The sequence below is a fragment of the Alosa sapidissima genome, chromosome 2 (genome assembly GCF_018492685.1).
Source record: "Alosa sapidissima isolate fAloSap1 chromosome 2, fAloSap1.pri, whole genome shotgun sequence".
Taxonomy (NCBI): Eukaryota; Metazoa; Chordata; class Actinopteri; order Clupeiformes; family Clupeidae; genus Alosa; species Alosa sapidissima.
This window is the reverse complement of record NC_055958.1, coordinates 22,211,249-22,225,782: the sequence shown is the minus strand read 5'-3', so window position 1 is coordinate 22,225,782 and position 14,534 is coordinate 22,211,249. Positions and strand designations below refer to the sequence as shown.

Below are 14,534 nucleotides of genomic sequence, written 5' to 3'. Positions count from 1 at the left end.
TAAACATTTGAGATAAACATTTTATCAAGGCTGACCTTAAATGTGCTTCCTGTACAATTAGGTAATATCAATGGCACATCGCAACCTCACACTCTTATCCATGAGCTTCCTTTACCCGCCAAACAATACGTTACTCAACGACAGCTCGGGGTTTACCAGTGGCGGTCAGCTGCTTCCACTGAAACCAATCTCTTACTTAAGTGGTAGTCATATTAACAGTTTGTATACATTCAAGGCAATATCAGATGGACAAATAGAGGGTCTTATCTAGATTAAACAATGAATCATTATTTGGTCTCTGTTGCACAAAGGCTGCCCTACTCTCAGATGAATATGTTGGGGACCCTTTTGTTTGGGAACAAAGAGGGAACACAGGCTCCATACCTGCCTCCCTACCCTCACTGGCAGAGTCAATGACGTTAATTGATTTGCCTCCAATCTGCTCAGGTGCTCACTATCCGAGACGAGGCTGTGCAGGTGTTCCGCTGGCCTTTTATCCCAGTCTTTAGAAAGCAAAAAAAAAGGAAGGAGAAAAAAAAAAAAACAAGTTTGTTCCCCTGCTCCCAGACCACATAAGATTACTCTGCAGCTGCCTCTTGAGAAAGCATTAACCGCAGGAGCGCTCGCTCGCTCGCTCGCAGGCCAGACCCAGATCTGCAGGCCAAGAGGGCTGGCACGGCCTGAGCATGGCTCTTGTGCGTCTGGGCCAGGCCGTGAGAGCCGAGCCAAGCGGAGCAGAGGAGAGGAGAGGAGAGGAGAGGAGAAGAGAGAAGAGGAGAGAAGCCGCTCTCCCCCCGACTGCTGAAAGCCACAGTTGACCAGCTCGAGATGGGCAAGGACACGCTAGAGGCTCCCATCAGAGGCCTACAGCTAATCATGTAGACCCAAAAGCCTTGGGCTTCTGTGGTGGTGGGCAACTTTGACTTGGTCACAACGTTGCAGTGTTTCCAATACATTGACTTATTTGTGGCAGCCCACCACAATGTCAACACTGACCACCACACAATGATTTTCTATGTTGTACTACTTAAATGGGATGAAATCCTCATTGTAGAGCTATGTGCACCTTTGCACAGCCTCTCCTTGTGTCTCTGTCCCTCAACAAACCTGCATGCACGTTTAAAGAAAACATTAAAAATCCAGCAAGGATTGTTGTTGGCATAGAAGATGACTGGCTAAATCGTGATTAAATGCATTAGCATCATAACCACATTGCCCATATTTGTTCAAAATTGTGAACTCCCCCCGTCACCTACCACCACAAATGTAGAATTAAATTCTGTGGGAACTACTGTGTTGCGAACGGTGAATCATTGAAAAAACAGTTCAAAACAGTTTTATGAAATGGACCAATAAGCTCAAAAATGTAAATTGTTTCAGGTGAGCCGTTAAATCTACAATAACAGAATTATCCTCCACTTATTTAAAAATACCAGCACCTTACTACCAGATGAATATATTACAGTTACCGCTACTGTTTCAGTTCTGCAGTATAAAATATGCTACATGCCCTTAGCCTGAGACAATTCCAGTCCTGTGCTGATTTCTAAAGCTTCAAAGGAAGGCAAATTAGCAGCCTGTTCTCTTATCTCACTGATAAGGGCTCTCCGTAAATTGGAGCACCAGTGCAGGAGGAGGTCTATAGTCTGACCAGGTAGCAGTCGAGCCCCCTGTCAGGACAGATAACTGGCCGCACCTGACGAGTGTCTGATACCCCATGGCCACAGTACACAAATGAGCAAATGGGAAACGGCAGCAGAGGCAACAGAGGCAGAACTGTTCCCAGGTCAGGGAGGAGTCCGCGGGGACGTGTCACAGAGCACTTCTGGGGGGGACAAAGGTGCGGAGGGCGCTGACCTAAAACTCCTCCGGACGACGGCAGTGTCGTCCGCGGCAGTGGGCCCTGTAATCGCAGCCCTCCACGGCCGTAAGCAGCTTACAGCTTTATCCCGAGCGCCACGCATCCTCACCGGCACCCGCGCAAGCAGACAAGCGGCAGCTTTCCATAACAGCCATCGCAGGAAAACCCCAGCCGGCACATTATTCGCCCACGACCAGGCGATGGCAACGCCGCATAAAAAAAAATAAAAAATCAGACCTGATTCAAAGTCAAGTGGCGTAAGCACGTTGTTCACTCAGAGGCAGACTAATCTTATTCACAGTGTGAGTGGCCCTTTCGCGGGCAGATCTCCTAAGGGGAAGGCCCCATCATAAGCGACGTCTGCCACAGTTGCCATTTCTTTGAGAAGGGCTCCCTACTCCATTTCAAATACAGGGAATTATTTGTCTGATTGCAGCCAACTGTTTATCCTTGAAATTTATATATAAGTGTTGACGTCTAAGCCACTCCTGACCTAAATCCACAGTGAACAGGAGCACAATGCACTCGGGCTCGACGATACATTACGTATGATTACATCATTGCCATTGCAGGCTATTCAGAAGACACTGTATAGACTATAAGCTGAGAGCTTCACTCATCTATCATATTGCCTAAACAGAGGCGAGGCGAGGGGGCTTTTATGCACCTGTCAGACCATACAGACTAGATAGGTTTCAGCTATGCCGTTACACAAAGGGTCTGGATGCATGGATGTGCCTATGAGGTAAGACAGGACAATGACAAAGGCTTCCATCACCTAAAGTTTTGTTAACAACACAGCCTATTGTGTGCTGACGGTGGACACATTTCAAGGCACCGACTGACCGGCTCGGCATCAGACTGCTCCTGGCGGCTTAGGGACCCCCAGGTGTGACTTGCATCACTTTTCAGGCACAAGAAGGGATGTGGACAGCCACATGCTGGGGTGGACACCTGGACGGTGACACCAACCCCCCTGCTCCTCTCCTCTCCCAGTCCCTTAACCGCACGGACACTAAGGCTTCGGCTGGGGTGCGGCAGCAGCCACGATGGACCATTTGAGGTAGATACACAAGAAGGGTGTGTGTGTGTGTGTGTGTGTCGGTGTGTGACGAATCGCAGTTCCCTGTCATCATCTAGATAAGCGGGGCAGGCTCTTGCACACGGCGTGGGGGCGAGGGGCGGCCGGCTGGGCCCCCGTTCTTTCAGGGCGGGAGGGGAGGGGATGGGGGGGGCAGAGGAGGAGGAGGAGCGGGGAGGAGGCAGGAAGAGACTGGGGCTTCACCTGCGGGCTCCCGGTGGGCCCCCCACACGTGCAACGAGCACCTCGTGCTGCCGGCCCTAATACATTCCAAATCCATTCTCCCCGCCCGTGCTGCCAGGGCCCAGCAATCTCCTGGCGCTCCCTTTCATGCAATTAAATGGAGGAAGTTGCAAGTGGAGGGGAGTCCTATCAGCTGCACCGCATGCATACACACCTGCACACACACACACACACACACTCCTGCATACACACACACACACACACACACACACACACAGCTTCAGTGATGCCTCTACCTCCACATTCAATTTACACTCCCGCCTCCACCCCTCCACACACACACACTACTTGCCCTGATAGCATCTCTTCCTCACTGCAACACTTCCATCCACTTGCTCACAGGTAGCAAGTGCAGCAAAAATATAGAGGTGAGAGCGGTTATGCCTCCGTGAAGGCAATTAGGCCTTGACTTTGTAAAACATAAGCCCTCAGCTCCATCAGCGCACGTGTGCGGAGGCAGAGCCAGCCCCACGCACCCCTGGGGTCTCACGTCTACAGCTACGCCAGCCTCCAAGAGCCTGAGGCTCCACGAGCTTATCCTGCATTCGATGCCAAAACTAGTAACGACATGGGACCCGGCGAAGGTTTGGGTCTAATATAGCGACAGGGATTAGCCAGCTCAATAGCACTAAAATACTGAGGGATCAACTGCTACACGCTGGTCACAGTTCTGTAACAGGGGGCTTGAATAGAAATTTTCATTTTTATTTTCTGTCGGAATAAAGAATATTCTTTTCTGTCTGAAGGAATATTTTCCACACCAGCATGGCAAATCCAAAAGACTCCCAGCCACCCAATACACCTTCAAATGTCCAGAAACTCTCAAAGCTCTTCAAAAACAGGACTCTGCCAACACGTTTTGTGCTGCCTTTAATCAAGTCACTCTTCACACTGCTGAGTACATACTGTATCAAAGCCCAGTCAAACAGTGTGCTGCCACAAACGCAAAGCTGTGCGACAGCCTCACAATGCCCCTCCATCCATCATCAGTCATCAGTCATCAATGATTAGCACACACATATAGAACATGACTGAGCCAACATTTGTGAAACACTAACCTTTTAGCCCTGAAAAGACAGCAGCCAACAGAGTAGCACACACACACACACACACACACTCACAGCATGCTTAACAGCAGCATACCATATCGCTTACAAGTGTAAACAGTTGTCAAATCCTACACAATGCGAGCACAATTATATGTGCATTACTCACTCTGTAGTGGCAACACACAGGCAAGCGTGACAATAGCCTGCTTTCCTTCCACTCACCAAATTGTCAATGAAACAAAGACAAAATAAGACAACACAAATACCACCACATGAATTACAAGTACTGCTGGCAACAAGACAGCTATAGTAATTACTGACGACTGGGATATTACTTCAGACATGAGAGTACAAACGGGGTCACTAGAATGGCATGTCGTTGCTTACATTTATTAGTTTGTGTTGGGTACATGTAATTGTACATGAACATGTAACTCCCTCCTTGTACAAACTACTGGCCTGGCTCTTGCGCCAGTTGGAAGTAATAACAAGCACAAAGGCACTGAACGTCAATAGCTGTTAGACTTATCATTTACTACCCTTAGCACGGCATAAAAGACTATTAAAAGTCTATTGGAGTGCCCTGCCCATGTGCAGATTAGCTGGAGACACACCCCAGATAAGCCATCAGGTACCAGAGTGGCTCGGAAGGAAAAACACAAGCTCAGAGTTTAAGCCCAGGACTGTTTGCATAATAAACATCCAACTGAAACCATCCTTCATCACAACACCGCTGCCTGAAAGCTGTGGAAAAGCCACAAGGATCTGAACACCCAGAAATCATGCTTGTTTCATTCAGCCTGGGCTATGACTCATTACTGCTATACTAATAGGTGTCGCCCTCCTGTTGAGTGCTGTGAGCCGTGAACCAGATTCTGTTGTGCCCCTATCTAAAGATTAGTCTAGAGCAATCATACACTGACAGCAGAACAAAGCAGGGGAACAAAACAACTGAATCAATTATAACTTACATTCCAGGAAAGTGTCCCCCGTGTGATGACTGACATGACTTTTAACAGCAAATAAAAGCTTACATTACAAAGTCAGAGATCCTCAACAGGCTCTGGTGTATACTGTACAATGTTTGTCCAAGTGGGGCTGCCAGAATCAGAAGGGGAAAAAACCTTTCGACTCAGTAACCGTGCCTGTGGCGTTTGCTCAGTTTTAAGATTGCGTCCATCTGTCCTCTGTCACTCTGTCCAAACGGCTACAGCCTACAAAGCTAATGAAATAATCTAGGAGTTCTGATATGTCACTGAGCACAAATGAACTTCAGTTTACCCACCTCTGCAAGGCAAACAGCTTGCTATTTCCAAGATCTACCACAAACACTAGTCATTCAGCTTTACTGTTTGTCTTTTTTTGTCCCAGTTCACAGCTAATAGATAACACAAAAATAGAATACACACACACACACATTTCCAAAAGAAACACAGAGCACAGTTGCTGTTTGTGGCACTTGAGTTGGCTGTTGTGCATGTGTACACATGTGTGTGGTGGTGTCAGACTAGTGGTTGCTATGAGATCTACTTAAACATGTCAACATGTCTTTCATGAACGTGACAAAATCAGAAGTCTGGCTTTGTCAAACAGATGAATGAGAGAACCTGTCATTGCTTATCAAAGGCTCCATACAGATCCATTAGATTCTGGACCTCCAAATAAAGACTTGATGGAGTTGATAGAGCTGTGTCTATTTGGCACAGCAGTGTAAGAAAGATAATGAACGGAAATGTATCACTTTTCTCATTCAATACCAAGCATGACAGCCACCTCTCCAAATATGAACTGCAAAAAAAGCTCCAGCACTTCATTTATAAATGCTTCGGCTTTTTGACTCACGCTACTACTTTTCGGGTGCCTGAGATGTGGCAGATAATTACAAGAACAAGCATGGGTGCTCATTTCAGAATAATCTATGGCCCTGTTCTTATCATGAAAATGTCTCAATAACAGGCTGCACTCTAGTGGTGATTATCTACAATAGCACAGACACAGCTTGAATCTCCTGGAACTAATTTCCATATGAGGATGGTTAAAAAAAAAAAAATATATATATATGACACTAGATCTCACTATTAACTCATGATTAAAATCCACCTCCTTATACAGTGGGTTAGGCAAATAAGATTTATAGTTTTATCCATTTCCATAATCATTCAAATAATATAGCAAAATGAATAAAAAATACTAAATATTGCTGCTGCAATAACAATGTTGTATACTTAATAACGCAGTAACATAAATTGTTCTGACTGTACTCCATAAAATATTTTTTTACTTTTAGTTTTTTAAACTCATCTCTTGAGTGTTGGCGTGTTTGGTGCAGTGGGCCTCACCAATAGGATTGACATCAAAGAAGAGCACGGGGGCGCACAGGATGCTGGAGAACATGCGGTCGTGCAGCCTCTGGGCCGCCCGCACCAGGACGTTGAAGAAGACCATGCTGCGCAGGAAACCAAACAGCACGGCGGCTCCTGTCAAACCTGACACCAAAACACACACACACACACACACACACACACACACCACACATCAGACTCCCAAACAACACCCAAACATGCATTTGAATCTCAGGAGACACATAAGAAACTCAACCATTCAGCTGGACATGTTCCAAACACATCAGCCCTTTCACTCCCTTTACTGGAGTGTCCAGCCACAAATACAGAAGCAGGTGTGTGTGTGTGTGTGTGTGTGTGTGTGTGTGTGTGTGTGTGTGTACAGTATGTGTGTGTGTGTTTGTGTGTGTGGAGGGGGAGGACACTGTTCTTAATCTCTCTCTCTGTGCTGAACCGCTCTTTTGAAGCCCAAGCTGCTGAAGGTAAAGAATGGGCCGCGAGCGTTCCGAGAAGAAAAGGCCCATGAAAATTGGAAAGGTGAGGAGTCAGTGTGGAGGACAATAGCAACAGACCTTAGAGCAAGCCAATACGGGCAGAAAAGAAAAGCGCTGCTATCTTTCGCTACAGCTGAGGCCCAGGCATACATGATAGACAGTGGGCCTTGAAGGCCCTGGGCCCAGGCCAGAGCGCTGGATGAGCTCACTGAATGCTCGGGATTTTGGAGCCTCGGAGATGCACAAAGGCTCCCTCTGCCTCACCTGCGTAAACACCCAAGTAGAGGTCAAGGTCCAGCTGCTGCGAGGCATTGTGGCCATTGAGGATGTGCTGCGTGACATTGAGATGCTCCTGCTCGGAGGCCCTGCCAGGGGGGGAAGCAATCACACGCACAAGGACAAATAAACATTCCCGCCGTACACAAAAGAGGTGAGCACAGACGTTCAGCTGGAGAGCTACAAGGTTAACCATTATAACAAAGTCCACAGAAAAAGGATATTCAAAAGACTCTTACGGACCAAGTAGCTACAGCAACTTAGTTATAGGAACAGTCCACTTCTAAATCAGTTTAAGTACTAACTACTCTCCCCCAAAACCGTTTTCTCATTTGCATTCGCACTGGCCAAGTGACCTTAGGAACTGGTACTGAAGGAGGGTGTAAGGAGTGACACGGCAACGGTGTTTATAGCGTTGTCACTTGCTACAGGGTTTAAAATAGGCACCCACTCGCCTCGCCAAATGTGAGTAAATTAAATAACTAGCCCACATTCTGAAATTATTCCAATAACCCTCACTATCTACTGTCGCTTCAAGTCCTGATGCTGCACACAATTTGCTGTGGAAAACAGCTGTGATAGAACTAGCAAGCATGCTGGTTAACAGAATCCTAAAGTTAGTCATCAGATCCATTTGGAAAATGGATTTATTCCGGAGAGCTCATTGATGTTTGATTTTATTGTCACTGAAATATTAAATAACATCTTGTATTTTAGTGGAATTGTTGCCGATAGGTAAGTAAGCTAAGTTACAGATTATGATGAACATGGTGTCATGTAAGTGTTGGAGAAACAAGGAAACTGTCCGTTGTCCTAAAATGTGTGCAATTACATCTGATTTTTTGAGGGATTCTTTTTGTTCATCCCGTTAGTTAGCCATAAACTTCCCACAACTTCAATATTTTACAACAAATCATGAATGGTACTTTCAAAATGTTTTATTTTAGATAGATTGCTGTTGGGCTATATGCCTTAGTGAGTCTAATAACAACTCTTTGCCGTCATTGTGAAGCATATCAAATATCATGCATATGGATGATTCTGCTATTTCTATAGCTATAACAGTAAGTGTTCCCATTTATATAATGTTTCTACCATGCAAAATGTTAGGTTAGGCCACTGCACATCCAATTAAGTGTCCTTTACTACCCACAGCCCGTCAGTCTCCATTGGTTAACATGGCAAAACTCACCATGAACCCTATTTCTTAAACTGCTTTTCCATGTCCCAGCCCCTTGAATGATAGACATTAATTAACAGAGATCAAGGACAGGGCAAATTAAACTGACACAATGAAGAAGTTTATCTAGCTCTAACCTTAGCGAGTTGTATTCGTGTGCATTCAGGCAAATTGCAACAGAAAGTGATGCATCGTTTGCGTAGCAGACATTATGGTTAAATAAATTAAAGACAGCACGGTTTGACAATAGGTTTGGCTTATGAGTTTGACCAATCACGTAGAACTAGGTCACTAAGGGTACCTATACCGAAAAGGGTAAAGACCCTGCCCTGAAGAAGGAGCTGAAAGAGTTACAGGAACTTTGGTCAGAGGAACTTAATAATCCCCAAATCCGTCTGGAGCGAAACTGCGAAAAAAGGGGTTAAAGGAACGTTATGTTCTAGGAACTGCAAAAATCCCTCTGGTGCAAAACAGGCTAATGTCCAATAAAGTTTACTTGACCTCAGGTTGAATATGTCAGTTCTCAGGGCATAAAAGAACTTATATTGGAGTTATCATGACTAAACTCGACAAATGCATCTTGATGTTTCTTTAAGGGCTTTTTACAAATTGAACAAACAAATAATGCTATATGCAATACTTCAGTAAACAAGTGGTTCTTACCAATATGCCAGCCACCAATCTTGAAGTATATATGAAATCTGTAGAGAAAAGACTGAAATAAGTCATAAAGAACAGTTATATTGGTTTCACATTTATGATTATTTGATATGATTACCGTATTTATTAGTGCTGATTATACAAAACCAAATAAAAGACTGCATCCACTTACATGTGCTAGCAGATTGAGCAGGACAAGGACCAAAAGCATGAACACATTGGCACCTGCCCTGTAGTACTTCCCATACAGGCCAAAGGCTACAGTCCCCTCAGTACGACTCTCCTCTGCTGCTGTGCGCTCAACCTGTGAAAATGCATACATGAATTGCTAAACAAACACTCTGTAATTATATGTAATAACAATGTTACATTTTGATTTGTGGCACAGCATTTGCAGAAAAAACTTTTTTTTTAAATGGAGACTGCATAATTTATGACCTTAGTATAATAGGATATGACTGATTTAAACAACAGTGCAACATGATTTTGACTAATCTCGGACAGTAAGGTAAACGCTGCCTTAAAGGGACACCAGGCAAGCCTGATGCTTTTTCTCTCTACGAAACTCCCCCTTGCTCTGTTCTGAAGCTCTTTTCCTTTTCTTTGCATCTTCAGTCAAGGGTTTTCGCTGCTTCTTCGCCGGCTCTGCCATTTTACACACGTTTGCAACAATCGCTAGCGTTTGGTTAGCCTGCCTCTCTGCTGTGGATGCAGGATGTAAACTGATCCTGCTACGGTCAGCGAGTACGATACACTGAACTTGCAAGCGGGATATTCTTCTTACAGGCAGTAGGGGCGGGCGAGAGAGTCTTCATTCGCCCTGTAATGAGTCATTTAACCATATACCGACTTACGAAGATGAGTAATTAACACGAAAATGTTGCCTGGTGTCCCTTTAACAAAGATACTGCCCACCATCATATAGAGAATTCCACAAGCTCACGGCTGTCTAGAAAAACAGTAAATGAAAAGCTACTGCCCCCTTGTGGTGAACTAAGTTCCAATTCCTCAAGATCTTGGACCTACAGTATATTAATGTTAGTAGTGTGAGTTAGTAATGTTAGCAGTACCCAGTGTGAGTTTTCTAGAAAAAGTAATATTCCAGTCATGTACGTCAGATTCTATGTTTACAAGAATATTTGAAGCCTTATTTACATTTTGTTTATGCTGTTAATTTGTTACTGTGTCATTTCCACCTTGAGTAGACAGACAGCCATGTTCTATTCTCTGCCACTATGCTTTCCCTGTGTACACCTAAATAATGACAATCAGTAACTCACTCCTATACACAAAACACCTGCCTGATCACTTCCGTTCGCAAATTGGAGCTTACGACCATCCTGAGTATGTCAAAAGCAAACAAAACAAACACAGAGGAACAGTCAGAAGAGTAGTCAGTGGCATTCAGTCTGAACTTCTCAACTCCACCACCTCCAGTACCCACCAGGCCCTGCTCAGTGGCGTCCATCACTGACAGCATGGAGGAGCAGTGGGAGGGCATAGAGCTCTGGGAGAGAGTGCGGTTGGCCAGAGAAGGGCCCAGTGTTTCATGGGTGGGATCAGGACTCTGCGGCTCGTCCTCTTCCTCTCTCTTCAAGAGCGTGGTGAAGTCCAGACCAGAGTTCACCAGCTCGGAGAAGGTGCCACGAGCCACCATGTGACCCTGAAGAAGATGAAGACGAAGATGAAGATGATGTAAACACAGAGCCAGCAGCTGATCACTGTCATGAGGAGGAGACTGAATGGTGCACCACGCACCTCCTTCAGGACCAGGATTTGGTCAGCAGCCTTCAGATACTGCAGCTGGTGGGTGACCAGGATGCGAGGCTTCTTCTTGAGCAGGCCACAAATGCACCTGATCAGAAAACAAGCAAACCACAGTCTTAGGTAAGTACACATTCACAGAATGCACTTACAGTGCAACCGGAAAGTATTCATCCCTTTCAAGTTTTCCACATTTTGCTATATTTCAGACTCATCTTGAAATGGATTCAATTCAATTCAATTCAATTTTTTTCTCATCAGTCTACACACAATGCTCCAACACTCCACAAAAAAGTCAGGTGTTTGGAGTTTTTTTGTAAATTTATAAAAAATAAAAGTCTGAAATATTCAATTAACATAAGTATCCAGACCCTTTGTTATGACACTTGCAATTGAGCTCTGGTGCATCCTACTTCTATCAATGGTCTTTGAGATGCTTCTACAACTTGATTAGAGTCCACCTGTGCCTAAATTAATTCATTGCCCATTATTTGGAGAGGTAGACATCTCTTTATATACGGTCTCATGGTTGATGATGTATGCACAAGGTCGAGACAATTGTCCGTAGACCTGCGAGACAGGGTTGTGTGAAGACAGATCTGGGCAAGGATACAAAAAAAATCTGCAGCATTGAAAGTGCCCAAGAGCACAGTAGCCTCCATTATTCTCAACTGGAAAAGTTTGGAACAACTAACAGTCTTCTTAGATCTGGCCGCTCAGCCAAACTGAGTAATCCGGAACAAAGGGCTTTGGTCAGACAGGTAACCAAGGACCCAATGGTCACTATGAATGAGATTCAGAGTTCCTTTGAGAAGATGAGAGAAGCATAAATAAGGACAAACATCAGTGCAGCTTAGTGCCTGGTTTGTTCCACACACTATTGTGGGCAAATAGTTCAGTCGTTGTTTCATCTGACTAAATGATTTTACTTGTCATGGTCTGAGAGTCGTTCAGGTGCTTTTTGACAAACTCCTGGCCTTCATCTGTTCACTCTACCATAAAGGCCTAATTGGTGAAGTGCTGCATTGATGTTTGTCCTTCTTTACGCTTCTCTCATCCTTCACTCGAAGTGTGTTGGAGTATTGTGTGTAGATTTATGAGAGAAAAAAATGAACTGACTCCATTTTAAGATGAGCCTGAAACATAACAAAATGTGGAAAACTTGAAAGGGTCTGAATACTTTCCGGTTGCACTGTACGTAATATACTGTACATAAAGCAATAAGCTACCTTAATGGTGTCAAATGCTACCCTTTAATGGTGTAAAAACAAACAACAACCAAAATGAGTTTGAGCCCCTGCAATTCACTTACTGTTCAAACAGATGTTTCCCCACCTCTGCGTCTACTGCACTGAGCGGATCATCCAGCAGGTAGATATCAGCATCCTGATAGACAGCCCTGTAATACACAACAGCAGATAAGAGCTCCCCCAGCTACATCTTTATCAAACACATAGAGGTGTTTGCTGTCTGCCAAGAAGCTCTGGTTCAAACAGTACATGTTCCAAGCTATAAGAGGGGTCTGAGGTCTCTTTGGATAACAGCAGGGGCCAATTGACTGAATGGAAGTGGGAAGTTAATGAAACCCTAGCGTGGATGTTTCAACTGTTGTGTATTACTTGGTAATTTACTCAGATGAAAGATCATTTTGATTTTGGGCATTATTTGCTGAATCACCTTGGGTGCATTAACTACACCTCTAACCTGACGGTGAATGCAGGTTGGGCGAACCCAGGCATGAAAAACACACCTGGCGAGGTTGACACGGGCCTTCTGACCTCCGCTCAAATTGGCCCCTCGGTCACCAATCACTTCCAGGTCACCATCTGGCAAGAGCTCCATGTCCTGATAAAGGTCATGGAAGGAACTCATTAATATGCTTCTCTCATACCGCACATTGCTTATAAAACATTAACAAGGAGGCCACATTTAAAGCATGCATGTGGCTATCCATACAGCCAACATCAGAAGAGTCCACTTCTGCATCTCCTAAATGTTTTTAAGGTATGGCCAGACTAATTGAAATATGGAAGAATGCTTCTGAGCATGTGTTGTACCGTACGGTAGTTAACCAGCTGACACAGCAGTTTGCCAAATCCTCAACTTATTTGCATTCAAATGACTCTGTTGACTAGAAGTCAGCTTTAGGCCTATTTGAATAGGAACTGATAACAGTTTGGGCATCAAGTTAAAGGCACATTTGGTTCAATCAGATAAATTTACTGAAGCATGACGTTTAGCTCACAAAGAACTACCTACAGTTGATTTAGTTTATGTTAAAAATGTTAAGCTGTGTAACCTAATGAAAATATCCCTTTTGGAGTAGAGCAGGCATTTCACTCATGTGCTCCTTAATGGACACACATACAGAGTTTCAAAAGCATAAGCACTCTGAGCAGATCAAAAGAAGTCGTCATGTGTGCAAAACCAACACAAGCCGTTGATGCTGTGTGCTTAGCCAATAAATAGACTCCAAACCCATGGCAAGCCCATTCCACTCACTTGTGCCTCATGACTAAAAGTGATGACAGGACATAGGCCGCTTACTCTCTTAAGAGCACATGCTCGGAGGACTCTTTCATACTTCTGAGGGTTGAGCTCCTTGCCGAATAGGATGTTACTCCTGATGGTCCCCGGAAAAATCCAGGGCTGCTGGGAGGCGTACGTCAGCTCCCCTTTCACCTTGACAACCCCTCTGTCCTGGGGAAGCTCTCCTAAAATGGTGCTCAGCAGAGATGACTGGAAATGGACAGATAGAGAGGAGCCTGAATGGTCATCCAAACGGACCTGTGTATGTACAGTACGTATAATAGAGGAGGTGGTCGTGGGACAACAACACAATGCTGTTGGAAATGACATTCTTAAGTGCCCCGAGGTGGGAATGATAAGGAACTGAGCTGTAAAACATGATGGTAATTTTGATACCATAGATTTAATAGAGACCCAGTCAGACCAATAGTATGAAAAATTAGGAACAGAGTTTATTTACAATGATGCGCATCAAGGGGGAGACAGCATGACTTCACCTAAAGATCCATCAGCTGCTCTAACTAGACAAGGAAATAGTTAGGGTTTAAGTATCCTTCCAGGCTGACGGGAGATGCCGTTGGTCATCCCATCTCACGTGACCACACTGAATCAGACTCTGATTAGTGGTGACCTGGCAATCCGGAGCAGATAGCTACTGATGCAGCTATGTCGCCACTAATCAGAGTCTGATTCAGTGTAGTCACGTGAGATGGACCAGGGAGATTGCGTTGAGTAGGGCTCCTGTCCGGAATAGACAGTTTTGGGTGATAGTTTGTTGTAGCAGCTATCCGGCCCCGTAAAAGAAGGAACAAATTGTGTGCGCACACAGGTAGGGCCTACGTCAACGTCAATCTCTGGAGAGTTACAGATGTTCAATGCTGGGTCTGGGTGAGAGATCACCATCACTGGGTTTGCTAAATTGGAAAATCTGTCAAATTTTGAGACCAGTCACTTTAAGGTAACCAATCAGGAACATGAGTCAGTTTATGTCTCAACATGTATGTCTATGTATGTTTCTGACCTATGGGTTATGTGTATGTGTGCTTTGCAATTGT

At 44.7% G+C, this 14,534-nt stretch overlaps 1 protein-coding gene across 2 annotated transcripts in view; it reads right to left on the bottom strand.

Annotated features, from left to right (window-relative positions):
• The window catches only part of LOC121703124 (ATP-binding cassette sub-family C member 4-like), a 44,952-nt gene that overhangs the window by 22,215 nt on the left and 8,203 nt on the right, over positions 1-14,534 (bottom strand). For both annotated transcript variants that reach the window (XM_042084233.1, XM_042084234.1), the window contains 9 exons: positions 13,498-13,689; positions 12,701-12,795; positions 12,263-12,349; positions 10,945-11,041; positions 10,631-10,849; positions 9,359-9,490; positions 9,190-9,227; positions 7,335-7,435; positions 6,574-6,720 (listed from right to left, as the gene is read on the bottom strand). In XM_042084233.1, coding sequence (XP_041940167.1) covers positions 6,574-6,720; positions 7,335-7,435; positions 9,190-9,227; positions 9,359-9,490; positions 10,631-10,849; positions 10,945-11,041; positions 12,263-12,349; positions 12,701-12,795; positions 13,498-13,689 — 1,108 coding nt within the window. The remainder of the gene's footprint in view (positions 1-6,573; positions 6,721-7,334; positions 7,436-9,189; positions 9,228-9,358; positions 9,491-10,630; positions 10,850-10,944; positions 11,042-12,262; positions 12,350-12,700; positions 12,796-13,497; positions 13,690-14,534) is intronic.